General features: G+C 40.5%; 1 protein-coding gene across 1 annotated transcript in view; it reads left to right on the forward strand.

Moving 5' to 3' along the window:
* LOC117333567 (leupaxin-like) overlaps positions 1-16,098 on the forward strand; it is a 55,246-nt gene that overhangs the window by 24,003 nt on the left and 15,145 nt on the right. The window contains 3 exon segments of the mRNA XM_033892914.1: positions 6,431-6,990; positions 15,603-15,813; positions 15,993-16,098. Coding sequence (XP_033748805.1) covers positions 6,431-6,990; positions 15,603-15,813; positions 15,993-16,098 — 877 coding nt within the window.

The raw sequence follows: 16,098 nt of genomic DNA on the forward strand, positions 1-16,098 counted from the left end.
TTTTTTTTAAATATTTGCTGTGTATAACCCGTAGTAGTAAAAATAAGTTACAAATGATAATCTCGGGGCCACCTATATGTGCACTTCACAGGAGTCCTATCTGTGCCCTACACATGGTTCCTACCTGAGCTTCACAGGATTCCTATCTGTACCCGACACAGGGTTTCTATCTGTACATGACACAGGGTTCCTATCTGTGCCCTACACAGGATTCCTATCTGTGCCCTACATACGGTTCTTATCTGTACCCGACACAGGGTTCCTATCTGTACATGACACGGGGTTCTTATCTGTGCCCTACACAGGGTTCTTATCTGTACCCTACACAGGGTTCTTATCTGTACCCTCCACAGGGTTCTTATCTGTACCCTACACAGGGTTCTTATCTGTGCCCTACACAGGGTTCTTATCTGTACCCTCCACAGGGTTCCTATCTGTGCCATCCACAGGGTTCCTATCTGTGCCCTCCACAGGGTTTGTATCTGTACCATCCACAGGGTTTGTATCTGTACATGACACCGGGTTCTTATCTGTGCCCTACACAGGGTTCCTATCTGTGCCCTACACAGGGTTCTTATCTGTGTCCTACACTGGGTTCCTATCTGTACCCGACACAGGGTTCCTATCTGTACCCGACACAGGGTTCCTATCTGTGTCCTACACAGGGTTCTTCTCTGTGCCCTACACAGTATTCCTATCTGTGCCCTCCACAGGGTTTCTATCTGTACCCGACACAGGGTTCTTATCTGTGCCCTCCACAGGGTTTGTATCTGTGTGCCCTACATGAAGTTTCTATCTGTGCCTTACATGAAGTTTCTATCTGCGCCCTAACCTGGTTTCTATATGTACCTGTCCAATACATTAATCATGTAGCCATGTTTATGTCATTCACAGCTGTACAGTGTCTGTGTGCTAATTGAAATGTTTTCTTTTTGTGCTCTACATTCAAACTCTGGTTAATGGGAGATAACTCTATTTCAGAGTTGTGTTTATAAGCTGGTTGATTGGGGCACTAATAAGGCTGATTGGTTGTGGGCAATTATCACAACAATGGATGTGTGTGTGTGTTACATCGATTAACCTCAGACCTGTAGACCTATATACACCACAGTGAACGTATAATGGGAGACTTCCTGTTATTTTCCTGTAAGCTGGATAGCACTTGACTAGTTAGCTGTAAAGCTTCTAAAATAAATGTTGTCACTCTATCATAACACAGTTATAAATATGACTGTTGTCACGTCATAAAGCGTCTAAAAATGAGTTACTGTAATAGTTGTAAAATCTGTAAAATCCAAATCTGTAAAATCCTCGTAATTATGTTCTACAACTTGTTACTTTATCATTGTTTATAATAGTTCTGAAAACAGTATACTCTCTGGAGGTATGAAAATAAGCATTGGAAATATAAAAAAAAAATGGAAGTATGAAAATAAGTATTGAAAGAATGGAAATAAGCATTAGAAGTATGAAAAAAAGGATTGAAAATATGAAAATAATTTCTATTGAAAATGAAAGTTTGCCATGGACAGTTGTGAGTCAGAATTAAAAACTCATTTGATGTAGTGTAATAGTTGAAGGAGTACTTAGATATTTTTCGGAGACTTTAGGTAACACATTGTGTACATGTATAACATGTGACAGATATTTTTCGGAGACTTTAGGTGACGCATTGTGTAGATGTATAACATGTGACAGATATTTTTCGGAGACTTTAGGTGACGCATTGTGTAGATGTATAACATGTGACAGATATTTTTCGGAGACTTTAGGTAACGCATTGTGTAGATATATAACATGTGACAGATATTTTTCGGAGACTTTAGGTGACGCATTGTGTACATGTATAACATGTGACAGATATTTTTCGGAGACTTTAGGTGACACATTGTGTAGATGTATAACATGTGACATATTTTTCGGAGACTTTAGGTAACGCATTGTGTACATGTTTAACTTGTGACAGAGGAGTGGTGTTCTTTTCAATTAAAACACGATACATTAAACGTGACAGTGTGAAGTGAAACAATTTCTATGAATATCAGTCTACAGTAACACTTGACGAGGTTAAAGTCTTCAGTGTCATTTTATACGACCAAGAAGGGTCAACAATCTTGTCTAGTATCCTAAGGGCTGGAATAATTTAATACTTCCATACTTATTGATATTAACAGTGAAGGGTGTAAGTTTTCACAAAGAATTAACAATCTACCACAAATATGTATAAAAAAATTTCACAGGTAACTCCAACTTTCTGGGGTGTAATGAAGTTGATGCTTTATACATATACCTTGTTAATGTGTTAAAACCAATAAAAACAACACTGAGAATGCTATGAAAACAAGAGGTGTATTACGATACATATTAGCTTCATGATGGGTGGTTATATAGAGCTTGTCTTCCATAGAGTTACTCAACTTAGATGTGAGAAGTTATTATGGGTTACCTGCCTTGACCGTGGAAGCTTTTTAGGGGATCTCTATTTCTTCATGCCTCCCTCCTTATCACCCCCTCCCTATCACTCCCCCTTCCCCTCCCTATCACTCCCCCTTCCCCTCCCCCTCCCTGTCACTCCCCCTTCCCCTCCCCTCCCTGTCACTCCCCCTTCCCCTCCCTATAACTCTCCCATCTCATCCCTATGAGTCCCCCTCCCCCTTCCTATCAATCACTCCCCTTTCTACAACTCCCCCTTCCCCTCTCTATTACTCCCTTCCCTACCACTCCTCCTCCTCCTTATCACCCCTTTCCTCCCTACAACTCCCCTTTCCCCTCCCTATAACTCTCCCTCCCCTCCCTATCACTCCCCCTTCCCCTCCCTATAACTCTCCCTCCCCTCCCTACAACTTCCCTTTCCCCTCCCTATAACCCTCCCTCCCCTCCCTATAACTCTCCCTCCCCTCCCTATAACTCTCCCTCCCCTCCCTATAACTCTCCCTCCCCTCCCTACAACTCCCCTTTCCCCTCCCTATAACCCTCCCTCCCCTCCCTATAACTCCCCTTTCCCCTCCCTATAACTCTCCCTCCCCTCCCTACAACTCCCCCCTCCCCTCCCTACAACTCCCTTTCCCCTCCCTATAACCCTCCCTCCCCTCCCTACAACTTCCCTTTCCCCTCCCTATAACTCTCCCTCCCCTCCCTATAACTCTACTCTCCGCACCCTCCTACCCCCTACAACTCCCCTTTCCCTCCTATAACCTCCTCCCCTCCCTACAACTCCCTTTCCCTCCCTACCTCCCTCCCTCCCTAACTCCCTTCCCTCCCTATAAAGCTCTCCCTCCCCTCCCTATAACTCTCCCTCCTCTCCCTATAACTCCCCTTCCCCTCCCTATAACTCTCCCCCCCCTCCCTACAACTCCCCTTTCCCCTCCCTATAACTCTCCCTCCCCTCCCTACAACTTCCCTTTCCCCTCCCTATAACTCTCCCTCCCCTCCCCACAACTCCCCTTTCCCCTCCCTATAACCCTCCCTCCCCTCCCTATAACTCTCCCCTCCCCTCCCTATAACTCTCCCTCCCCTCCCTATAACTCCTCCCTCCCCTCCCTACAACTCCCCTTTCCCCTCCCTATAACCCTCCCTCCCCTCCCTATAACTCCCCTTTCCCCTCCCTATAACTCTCCCTCCCCTCCCTATAACTCCCCTTTCCCCTCCCTACAACTCCCCTTTCCCCTCCCTATAACTCTCCCTCCCCTCCCTACAACTCCCCTTTCCCCTCCCTATAACCCTCCCTCCCCTCCCTATAACTCTCCCTCCCCTCCCTACAACTCCCCCTTCCCCTCCCTATAACTCTCCCTCCCCTCCCTACAACTTCCCTTTCCCCTCCCTACAACTCCCCTTTCCCCTCCCTATAACTCTCCCTCCCCTCCCTACAACTTCCCTTTCCCCTCCCTATAACTCTCCCTCCCCTCCCTATAACTTCCCTTTCCCCTCCCTATAACTCTCCCCCCCCCCCTCCCTACAACTTCCCTTTCCCCTCCCTATAACTCTCCCTCCTCTCCCTATCACCCCCTCCCCTCCCTATACTCTCCCTCCCCTCCCTACAACTCCCCTTTCCCCTCCCTATAACTCTCCCTCCCCTCCCTACAACTCCCCTTTCCCCTCCCTATAACTCTCCCTCCCCTCCCTACAACTTCCCTTTCCCCTCCCTATAACTCTCCCTCCACTCCCTACAACTTCCCTTTCCCCCCCTATAACTCTCCCCCCCCTCCCTATCACCCCCCCCCCTCCCTACAACTCCCCTTTCCCCTCCCTCCTTAACTCTCCCTCCCCCCCCCTACAACTTCCCTTTCCCCTCCCTATAACCCTCCCTCCCCTCCCTACAACTTCCCTTCCCCCCCTATAACCCCCCCCCCCCTCCCTATAACCCTCCCTCCCCCCCCTACAACTTCCCTTTCCCCTCCCTATAAACCCCCCCCCCCCCCCCTCCCTATAACCCTCCCTCCCCTCCCTACATAACTTTCCCTTTCCCCTCCCTATAACCCTCCCTCCCCTCCCTACAACTTCCCCTTTCCCCTCCCTATAACCCCCCCTCCCCCTCCCTATAACCCTCCCTCCCCTCCCTACAACTTCCCTTTCCCCTCCCTATAACTCTCCCTCCCTCCCCTCCCTACAACTTCCCTTTCCCCTCCCTATAACTCTCCCCTCCCCTCCCTACAACTTCCCTTTCCCCTCCCTATAACTCTCCCTCCCCTCCCTACAACTTCCCTTTCCCCTCCCTATAACTCTCCCTCCCCTCCCTACAACTTCCCTTTCCCCTCCCTATAACCCTCCCTCCCCTCCCTATAACTCCCCTTTCCCCTCCCTATAACTCTCCCTCCTCCCCCTATCACCCCCTCCCCTCCATTTCACTCCCCCTTTTTTTTCTTTGTCTTTATTCCTCCTTTCCTACCCCTTCTTTGTATTTCCTATGAATCCCCATCCCTTTTCATTTGGCTTACATCAGTTGACATGACTTGTTTCGTAATTGTTGTTACAAAAATTTGTGTTTGTTGTAAAAGTGACTTTGTATGATAATTATGGTATAGTTAACCATTTGGATGATTATTATTTCGATTGTTTCTAGTTAACCTATTTGATTAACACCTGGTCCGCTATAAGATTACTTACGGTATATATGTACAGGGATTACGATCAACATGTAACAAAATTTCAATTGTTTCACATGTCTAGTATAATAACAACGAAGGAGATTGAGGGATGAAGAGGATTGGTGTATATATATATATCTGAGGAGAGGTTTATATATAGACACATAGCTACATGTAGGAGAGGGGGTAATGTTGGTCTTTGAACATGTCTGTAGAATAAGATAGCAGGCTACTGGACGACTGTAGTATATATTTGGTTTGGAGTAACTCCAGAGAGACTGTGTATATACTAGATACCACTTGGTCGTGCTGAATGGGCCACTGTCTCATCTAAAATGCTCAAGTTTGTCAAGAAATCACCAAAGTTACCCAGGAAGGAAGAAATTAAGTATTTTTTTTTTATTTGTTCAGATGAAAAATACTTAGTTTTGATGATTTCTTATTGTTTTTAGATTGCTTATGTGTTGGAGTGATTGTTCCTTATCCTGGGCATAGCTTGGAGCACTTTCTTGTGTTACACATACATGTGGGAATGGTCTCTGAATACTTATATATTATGTACAGACACTAGTCACTAATAACAACAGATCTGTATGTCATGTGGGCGATGTTTATTTTAAAATAACAGTCTATAGATTTAAGTATCATTCACATCTTTGATTTCACATTCCTTGTTATACTTATAACATGATCATATTTTGAATCTTGGAGCACATAGTCAGTATCAAGCTAATCAGTTTTTGGCGCTGTCATGATGTCCTTATGTAAAGATTGTCCAGGTCTAATATAGTGGGATCTGGTGTGTTTTGTTTTTGGTTTTTGCACACAAGTATGAGGAATGAGTATATGACAGATCTGGAAAAGTAGGAAGATGTTATTTCTACCACAATACGCTGTCTTATTCCTTTCTCAAGCCGATATTATTGAGGTAGAAACAGGTCACACAACTCGTGACTTTTGGATATGGAATTTATTTCACACTTGTAAGTTATTTTTTAAAAGTTACAAAAGTCTCTCCCTAAAACTTGTATCTTTTGTAAGTTTAAAAAAATTACTTACCGGGTACTCTAGTGAAATAAAATCCATATCCAACAACCACTCATTGTGTAACCTCTATATCTCTTACATGCACATAGGCCTGTCACATTTGGGAATTAAGCAGGGTGGATCATGTAACTGCGAATGTGTAATAGCAGGTTTTGTTAATTAGTTTTATGTCCTGTAAATTGTGTGTATTACTCAGGTAAGGTATGATGGATGTTTTCCACCTGTCATTGTAATGATTAACTACAGGTACCTACGGTGTACAACTGGTTTATATTGTTGTATTTTTTCTGTCTTTACAGATGCATTACTGGCCGACCTCCAGTCAACGACTGCTCAGATCAACCAGTACCAACATCAATCTCCTCCTCCCCAGTCTCCGCAACCTCAACTAGATCAACGGCAACAGTTTCAACAACATAATCACCAGACGCAGCATCAGTACAGCGGCCAACAGAATCATCACGACGCAGCATATGATCACCAACAGATTCCAGTATCCAACTCGTACGACCATCAACAGGTGCCACAATCACCCGGGTACAACAACCGGCAGGTGCCACAATCACCAGGGTATGATAATCGCCAGTTTCCACAGTCACCTGGGTACGATAATCGCCAGGTGCAACAGTCAGTAGGATACGATAATCGCCAGGTGCAACAATCACCAGGATACGATAATCGCCAGGTTCAGTATTCACCTGGCTACGAGCACCAACAGCAGGCAGTGAGACAGCACAGTTATCAGAGCCAGAGTAGCCATCATTCTGCTGGACATCGGAGCGAGACCCCACCCCCTCTCCCTCCGCCCCCTCCCCAGGAGGTCCTTGACAGTATACCCCCGCCACGTCAGTTTGATGAAGTAAGTGCACTAAACATGGCTAAAAATAGTTTCATAGAAAAGGTTTCAGAAAGATCACAGGTGATAAACTTCCATCTTCCTGGAAATTTTGTCATTGATCATGAAGTAGTTCAAACTAATTTCAGTCAGCTACATTTGAAATTTGAAAATTCATAGAATGGCTTTATAAGAATGGTGTATAGATAATTGTGTTACTGTAGATACATCATCCCTCCGTGTTACGATTGTCTATCTGAACTAACATGGTGAGGATGGACATATACAATCAGTCCAGTGTTGGACAAATTCCTCATGCATTCCACATGACAGTATGACATTCCAAGCATGTGCAATACACCACATCCATCATACACATCCGTGATAATTTTCATGATCTCACTGTGTAAACCCTGGATATAAGACTTCCTGACAGGATATAGCTCATTGTATTTCTAGTGCTTTTTACATCATACTGCAATCCCCTTCCTTTCATCTGTAGTCAAAACATATTTTACTAAGAATTATTTATTTACTTACAAATACAAACAGCAGATTGTACAATTTAAACCTGAATAAAATTTTCCAGACATATAATTACAACCAGCAGATTTTAAATGTTTAGTTCAAACGGGATCTTGTTTGCAGTCTTAGTGGACAATTTAAAAAGAAGACATTTTATTAGCTTTATCTCTATAAATAAACATCTAAGTTAAGTGACCTTAACATTGGTGTACAGTGTATTGTTTGGGAGGATAAACAACACAGAGTATATCTGTTGGCTGTAAACATGTAACAACAATAGGCCGACTGTGTGACTGAGTTATAACAATAGACAGACTGTGTGACTGAGTTATAACAATAGTCTGACTGTGACTGAGTTATAACAATAGTCTGACTGTGTGACTGAGTTATAACAATAGACAGACTGTGTGACTGAGTTATAACAATAGTCTGACTGTGACTGAGTTATAACAATAGTCTGACTGTGTGACTGAGTTATAACAATAGACAGACTGTGTGACTGAGTTATAACAATAGACAGACTGTGTGACTGAGTTATAACAATAGTCTGACTGTGACTGAGTTATAACAATAGTCTGACTGTGTGACTGAGTTATAACAATAGACAGACTGTGTGACTGAGTTATAACAATAGTCTGACTGTGTGACTGAGTTATAACAATAGACAGACTGTGTGACTGAGTTATAACAATAGACAGACTGTGACTGAGTTATAACAAGAGACAGACTGTGTGACTGAGTTATAACAATAGTCTGACTGTGTGACTGAGTTATAACAATAGACAGACTGTGTGACTGAGTTATAACAAGAGACCGGCTGTGTGACTGAGTTATAACAATAGACAGACTGTGACTGAGTTATAACAATAGACAGACTGTGTGACTGAGTTATAACAATAGACAGACTGTGTGACTGAGTTATAACAATAGACAGACTGTGACTGAGTTATAACAATAGACAGACTGTGTGACTGAGTTATAACAATAGACAGACTGTGACCGAGTTATAACAATAGACAGACTGTGTGACTGAGTTATAACAATAGACAGACAGTGACTGAGTTATAACAATAGACAGACTGTGTGACTGAGTTATAACAATAGACAGACTGTGTGACTGAGTTATAACAATAGACAGACTGTGTGACTGAGTTATAACAATAGACAGACTGTGTGACTGAGTTATAACAATAGACAGACTGTGTGACTGAGTTATAACAATAGACAGACTGTGACTGAGTTATAACAATAGACCAACTGTATGACTGAGTTATAAAATTAGACAGACTGTGACTGAGTTATAACAATAGACCAACTGTATGACTGAGTTATAACAATAGACCAACTGTATGACTGAGTTATAACAATAGACAGACTGTGACTGAGTTATAACAATAGACAGACTGTATGACTGAGTTATAACAATAGACAGACTGTGTGACTGAGTTATAACAATAGACAGACTGTGTGACTGAGTTATAACAATAGACAGACTGTGTGACTGAGTTATAACAATAGACAGACTGTGTGACTGAGTTATAACAATAGACAGACTGTGTGACTGAGTAATAACAATAGACAGACTGTGACTGAGTTATAACAATAGACAGACTGTGTGACTGAGTTATAACAATAGACAGACTGTGTGACTGAGTTATAACAATAGACAGACTGTGTGACTGAGTTATAACAATAGACAGACTGTGACTGAGTTATAACAATAGACAGACTGTGTGACTGAGTTATAACAATAGACAGACTGTGACCGAGTTATAACAATAGACAGACTGTGTGACTGAGTTATAACAATAGACAGACAGTGACTGAGTTATAACAATAGACAGACTGTGTGACTGAGTTATAACAATAGACAGACTGTGTGACTGAGTTATAACAATAGACAGACTGTGTGACTGAGTTATAACAATAGACAGACTGTGTGACTGAGTTATAACAATAGACAGACTGTGTGACTGAGTTATAACAATAGACAGACTGTGTGACTGAGTTATAACAATAGACAGACTGTGACTGAGTTATAACAATAGACCAACTGTATGACTGAGTTATAAAATTAGACAGACTGTGACTGAGTTATAACAATAGACCAACTGTATGACTGAGTTATAACAATAGACCAACTGTATGACTGAGTTATAACAATAGACAGACTGTGACTGAGTTATAACAATAGACAGACTGTATGACTGAGTTATAACAATAGACAGACTGTGTGACTGAGTTATAACAATAGACAGACTGTGTGACTGAGTTATAACAATAGACAGACTGTGACTGAGTTATAACAATAGACAGACTGTGTGACTGAGTTATAACAATAGACAGACTGTGTGACTGAGTTATAACAATAGACAGACTGTGACTGAGTTATAACAATAGACAGACTGTGTGACTGAGTTATAACAATAGACAGACTGTGTGACTGAGTTATAACAATAGACAGACTGTGACTGAGTTATAACAATAGACAGCCTGTGACTGAGTTATAACAATAGACCAACTGTATGACTGAGTTATAACAATAGACAGACTGTGATTGAGTTATAACAATAGACAGACTGTGTGACTGAGTTATAACAACAGACAGACTGTGTGGCCGAGTTATAACAATAGACAGACAGTGTGACTGAGTTATAACAATAGACAGACTATGTGACTGAGTTATAACAATAGACAGACTGTGTGACTGAGTTATAACAATAGACAGACTGTGACTGAGTTATAACAATAGACCAACTGTATGACTGAGTTATAACAATAGACAGACTGTGACTGAGTTATAACAATAGACCAACTGTATGACTGAGTTATAACAATAGACCAACTGTATGACTGAGTTATAACAATAGACCAACTGTATGACAGAGTTATAACAATAGACAGACTGTGTGACTGAGTTATAACAATAGACAGACTGTGTGACTGAGTTATAACAAGAGACTGACTGTGACTGAGTTATAACAATAGACCGACTGTGTGACTGTGTTATAACAATAGACAGACTGTGTGACTGAGTTATAACAATAGACAGACTGTGACTGAGTTATAACAATAGACAGACTGTGTGACTGAGTTATAACAATAGACAGACTGTGTGACTGAGTTATAACAATAGACAGACTGTGTGACTGAGTTATAACAATAGACAGACTGTGTGACTGAGTTATAACAATAGATAGACTGTGTGACTGAGTTACAACAATAGACATACTGTGTGACTGAGTTATAACAATAGACAGACTGTGACTGAGTTATAACAATAGACAGACTGAGTTATAACAATAGACAGACTGTGACTGAGTTATAACAATAGACAGACTGTGTGACTGAGTTATAACAATAGACAGACTGTGACTGAGTTATAACAATAGACCGACTATGTGACTGAGTTATAACAATAGACAGACTGTGTGACTGAGTTATAACAATAGATAGACTGTGACTGAGTTATAACAATAGACAGACTGTGTGACTGAGTTATAACAAGAGACTGACTGTGACTGAGTTATAACAATAGACCGACTGTGTGACTGTGTTATAACAATAGACAGACTGTGTGACTGAGTTATAACAATAGACAGACTGTGACTGAGTTATAACAATAGACAGACTGTGTGACTGAGTTATAACAATAGACAGACTGTGTGACTGAGTTATAACAATAGACAGACTGTGTGACTGAGTTATAACAATAGATAGACTGTGTGACTGAGTTACAACAATAGACATACTGTGTGACTGAGTTATAACAATAGACAGACTGTGACTGAGTTATAACAATAGACAGACTATGTGACTGAGTTATAACAATAGACAGACTGTGTGACTGAGTTATAACAATAGATAGACTGTGACTGAGTTATAACAATAGACAGACTGTGTGACTGAGTTATAACAATAGACAGACTGTGTGACTGAGTTATAACAATAGACAGACTGTGTGACTGAGTTATAACAATAGACAGACTGTGTGACTGAGTTACAACAATAGACAGACTGTGACTGAGTTATAACAATAGACAGACTGTGTGACTGAGTTATAACAAGAGACTGACTGTGACTGAGTTATAACAATAGATAGACTGTGTGACTGAGTTACAACAATAGACATACTGTGTGACTGAGTTATAACAATAGACAGACTGTGACTGAGTTATAACAATAGACAGACTGAGTTATAACAATAGACAGACTGTGACTGAGTTATAACAATAGACAGACTGTGTGACTGAGTTATAACAATAGACAGACTGTGACTGAGTTATAACAATAGACCGACTATGTGACTGAGTTATAACAATAGACAGACTGTGTGACTGAGTTATAACAATAGATAGACTGTGACTGAGTTATAACAATAGACAGACTGTGTGACTGAGTTATAACAATAGACTGACTGTGACTGAGTTATAACAATAGACCGACTGTGTGACTGTGTTATAACAATAGACAGACTGTGTGACTGAGTTATAACAATAGACAGACTGTGACTGAGTTATAACAATAGACAGACTGTGTGACTGAGTTATAACAATAGACAGACTGTGTGACTGAGTTATAACAATAGACAGACTGTGTGACTGAGTTATAACAATAGATAGACTGTGTGACTGAGTTACAACAATAGACATACTGTGTGACTGAGTTATAACAATAGACAGACTGTGACTGAGTTATAACAATAGACAGACTATGTGACTGAGTTATAACAATAGACAGACTGTGTGACTGAGTTATAACAATAGATAGACTGTGACTGAGTTATAACAATAGACAGACTGTGTGACTGAGTTATAACAATAGACAGACTGTGTGACTGAGTTATAACAATAGACAGACTGTGTGACTGAGTTATAACAATAGACAGACTGTGTGACTGAGTTACAACAATAGACAGACTGTGACTGAGTTATAACAAGAGACAGACTGTGTGACTGAGTTATAACAATAGACAGACTGTGTGACTGAGTTATAACAATAGACAGACTGTGTGACTGAGTTATAACAATAGACAGACTGTGACTGAGTTATAACAAGAGACAGACTGTGTGACTGAGTTATAACAATAGACAGACTGTGACTGAGTTATAACAATAGACAGACTGTGTGACTGAGTTATAACAATAGACAGACTGTGTGACTGAGTTATAACAATAGACAGACTGTGTAACTGAAGACTGTGTACTAGACATGTTGTCGTCATGACAGGTCTATAGGTATAGAATCTGATTTTCTCTTAAGTCAGGTTTGACTGTTGTTTAAGACATGTGGTCTCTAAGGCAGGTTTGAATAGTTATTAACCGGTGGTCTCGAAGGCAGGTTTCACTAGTAATAGTTCGGTGGTCTCTAAGGCAGGTTTGACAGTGGTTTTAGACATGTGGTCTCTCAGACAAGTTTGACTAGGTTTGACTAGTTATAAATCGGTGGTCTCTAAGGCAGGTTTGACTAGTAATAAATTGGTGGTCTCTAAGGCAGGTTTGACTAGTTATAAATCGGTGGTCTCTAAGGCAGGTTTGACTAGTAATAAATTGGTGGTCCCTAAGGCAGGTTTGACTAGTTATAAATTGGTGGTCTCTAAGGCAGGTTTGACTAGTTATAAATCGGTGGTCTCTAAGGCAGGTTTGACTAGTAATAAATTGGTGGTCTCTAAGGCAGGTTTCACTAGTAATAGTTCGGTGGTCTCTAAGGCAGGTTTGACAGTGGTTTTAGACATGTGGTCTCTCAGACAAGTTTGACTAGGTTTGACTAGTTATAAATCGGTGGTCTCTGGGGCAGGTTTGACTAGTAATAAATTGGTGGTCTCTAAGGCAGGTTTGACTAGAAATAAATTGGTCTCTAAGGCAGGTTTGACTAGTTATAAATCGGTGGTCCCTAAGGCAGGTTTGACTAGTAATAAATTGGTGGTCTCTAAGGCAGGTTTGACTAGTTATAAATCGGTGGTCTCTAAGGCAGGTTTGACTAGTAATAAATTGGTGGTCTCTTAGGCAGGTTTGACTAGTAATAAATTTGTGGTCTCTAAGGCAGGTTTGACTAGTTATAAATCTGTGGTCTCTAAGGCAGGTTTGACTAGTAATAAATTGGTGGTCTCTAAGGCAGGTTTGACTAGTTATAAATCGGTGGTCTCTAAGGCAGGTTTGACTAGTTATAAATCGGTGGTCTCTAAGGCAGGTTTGACTAGTTATAAATCGGTGGTCTCTAAGGTAGGTTTGACTAGTAATAAATTGGTGGTCTCTAAGGCAGGTTTGACTAGTTATAAATTGGTGGTCTCTAAGGCTGGTTTGACTAGTTATAAATTGGTGGTCTCTAAGGCAGGTTTGACTAGTTATAAATTGGTGGTCTCTAAGGCAGGTTTGACTAGTAATAAATTGGTGGTCTCTAAGGCAGGTTTGACTAGTAATAAATTGGTGTTCTCTAAAGCAGGTTTGACTAGTTATAAATCGGTGGTCTCTAAGGCAGGTTTGACTGTAGATATAAACAGGTAGTGTCTGGTTTCTGACCACCCACCCAATATAAATATGTCCACTATCTAACTCGGTTGCTTGACTGGATTCTATACAGTGGTGTTCATATAAAGTTGTAAAGGGCAATCTTAAGGGGAGAAATGTGGTATTTTTCTGACTGACTGAGAAATGATTTCTTTATTGGAGATTTCACTTTCTGGGGGTACCTGTCCTGTGATAACAGATTGCTTTAGTACAGAAATATGGTACTTGTCTTTCAAGCTAATACTGCATGTTGTATTTTCACAGATAAAATAGTTCTCTACTTGTGTAAGGATGGCAGTTTGCCTAGTTTTACTGATAGTAAGATTCAGGTTAGGATATGTATAAAAGGTGTAGTTTGTCCTATCAGTGCCCTCATTAGTGATTACATCATATTAAAGTACATCAGGCGAAAGAGTTCCTGCTTAGTCATATGTACAAGAGTGGAAAATCTGTGCAATAAAAATGATTTATTGTGTTATAGTGATTTGTTCCTTGTTTGTATCCTATCGGACCTAAAACCAAGGCCGGAGTGAAGTACTACATGTACCACAGCTCTATATACTTGTATATTGTGGGGAAGACTGATGTATATTGTGGGGAAGACTGATGTATATTGTGGGGAAGACTGATGTATATTGTGGGGAAGACTGATGTATATTGTGGGGAAGACTGATGTATATTGTGGGGAAGACTGATGTATATTGTGGGGAAGACTGATGTATATTGTGGGGAAGACTGATGTATATTGTGGGGAAGACTGATGTATATTGTGGGGAAGACCGATGATTGGTGTAGTCAAACTATACGTTGACACTTTAATGTACTGAACTACTAAACAAATTCACTTTAACACTATAATAATGATTTATAAGCTAACGTCAGATTCCTGATGGAGGATAACGACCGAGTACTGTAATATGATAACATGGTATGCTTACTTACTTAGAACTGAAGGAAATTATTGACTGTATAAATCTATAAATGAACCAAGAATGCTTCCCACAACTGCCACATCTGATACTAACTATGTTAGTTTACTGATGGTTGGTCTTTAAACTAGGAATACAAGTCACTACTTTTAATCATTCTGGCGTGTTACACAAATATTTTGATAGTTTTGACTCAGTAGCTGAAGAATTTCTGATCAATAAAATAATTGAGTAATTCCTTTTGATAACTGAGGCTGGAAAATCTGATTTAGCCACCGTTTACCTTCAACGATCTGATTGATATCTGATAGTCTATTATTGTAGATGTAGTTAATGTTATACCTGTTTTACATGTACAATTATCTTTAGGGAATCTACAACCTAGAAATACTTCAATGGTGATAGGTACATGTAGGTGAAGGTAATCTGTTTTAGGATTGGTAAATTGGATCTGATAAGAATCTTTGTGGTCTCTATATACAGACAAACTGTCTAAAACAGGGATGAAGTCCTTAAAGCAGAGCTGTGTTTTTTATAAAATAATATTGCAGTACAACCTCCTGACAAATGCAGCCTAACTGTAATGAAGATATATTTAGACAGGAAATTAACTAATTAGATATAAATCACATGATCAGTTTTAATGCTGATTTAATTATTGTACTTCTATTACCAGCCATTATATGAAGGACAGAGTGTGACAGTGATACGTGATCGAACACCAAGCTCCGGAACCTCACGAAGTTCAGACCCATATTTCGACAACAAATCCCCTGCGTCGCCTCCAGCACCAAAACAGATGTCTACATTGACCAACAACCTGTCCGAGCTGGACCAGCTCCTACAGGACCTCAACTCTGCCCAGTTTATGGCCGAGGTGGACAAACGTAATGTTTGTACGTATCATAACATCACTATTTCATGTCAATCTCATTGCATTTGTAAACCTGATAGTAAAAATGGGGACTGTATGTATGTGATGATGTTAATGTCTGGTATTATTTTCATTTTATTAGAATGATGGAATTCTTAATAATATACACATTGTATGAATTCCTATTTCCAGCGAATCAACATATTGTAAATGGAGGCGGAGGAGGTGGAGGAGGTGGAGGAAATGGGGGTAAGGCCCGACCACCTCCACCTGTAGCTCCAAAACCAGCCCTGTAACG

Source organism: Pecten maximus, chromosome 8 (assembly GCF_902652985.1).
Source record: "Pecten maximus chromosome 8, xPecMax1.1, whole genome shotgun sequence".
Classification (NCBI taxonomy): domain Eukaryota; kingdom Metazoa; phylum Mollusca; class Bivalvia; order Pectinida; family Pectinidae; genus Pecten; species Pecten maximus.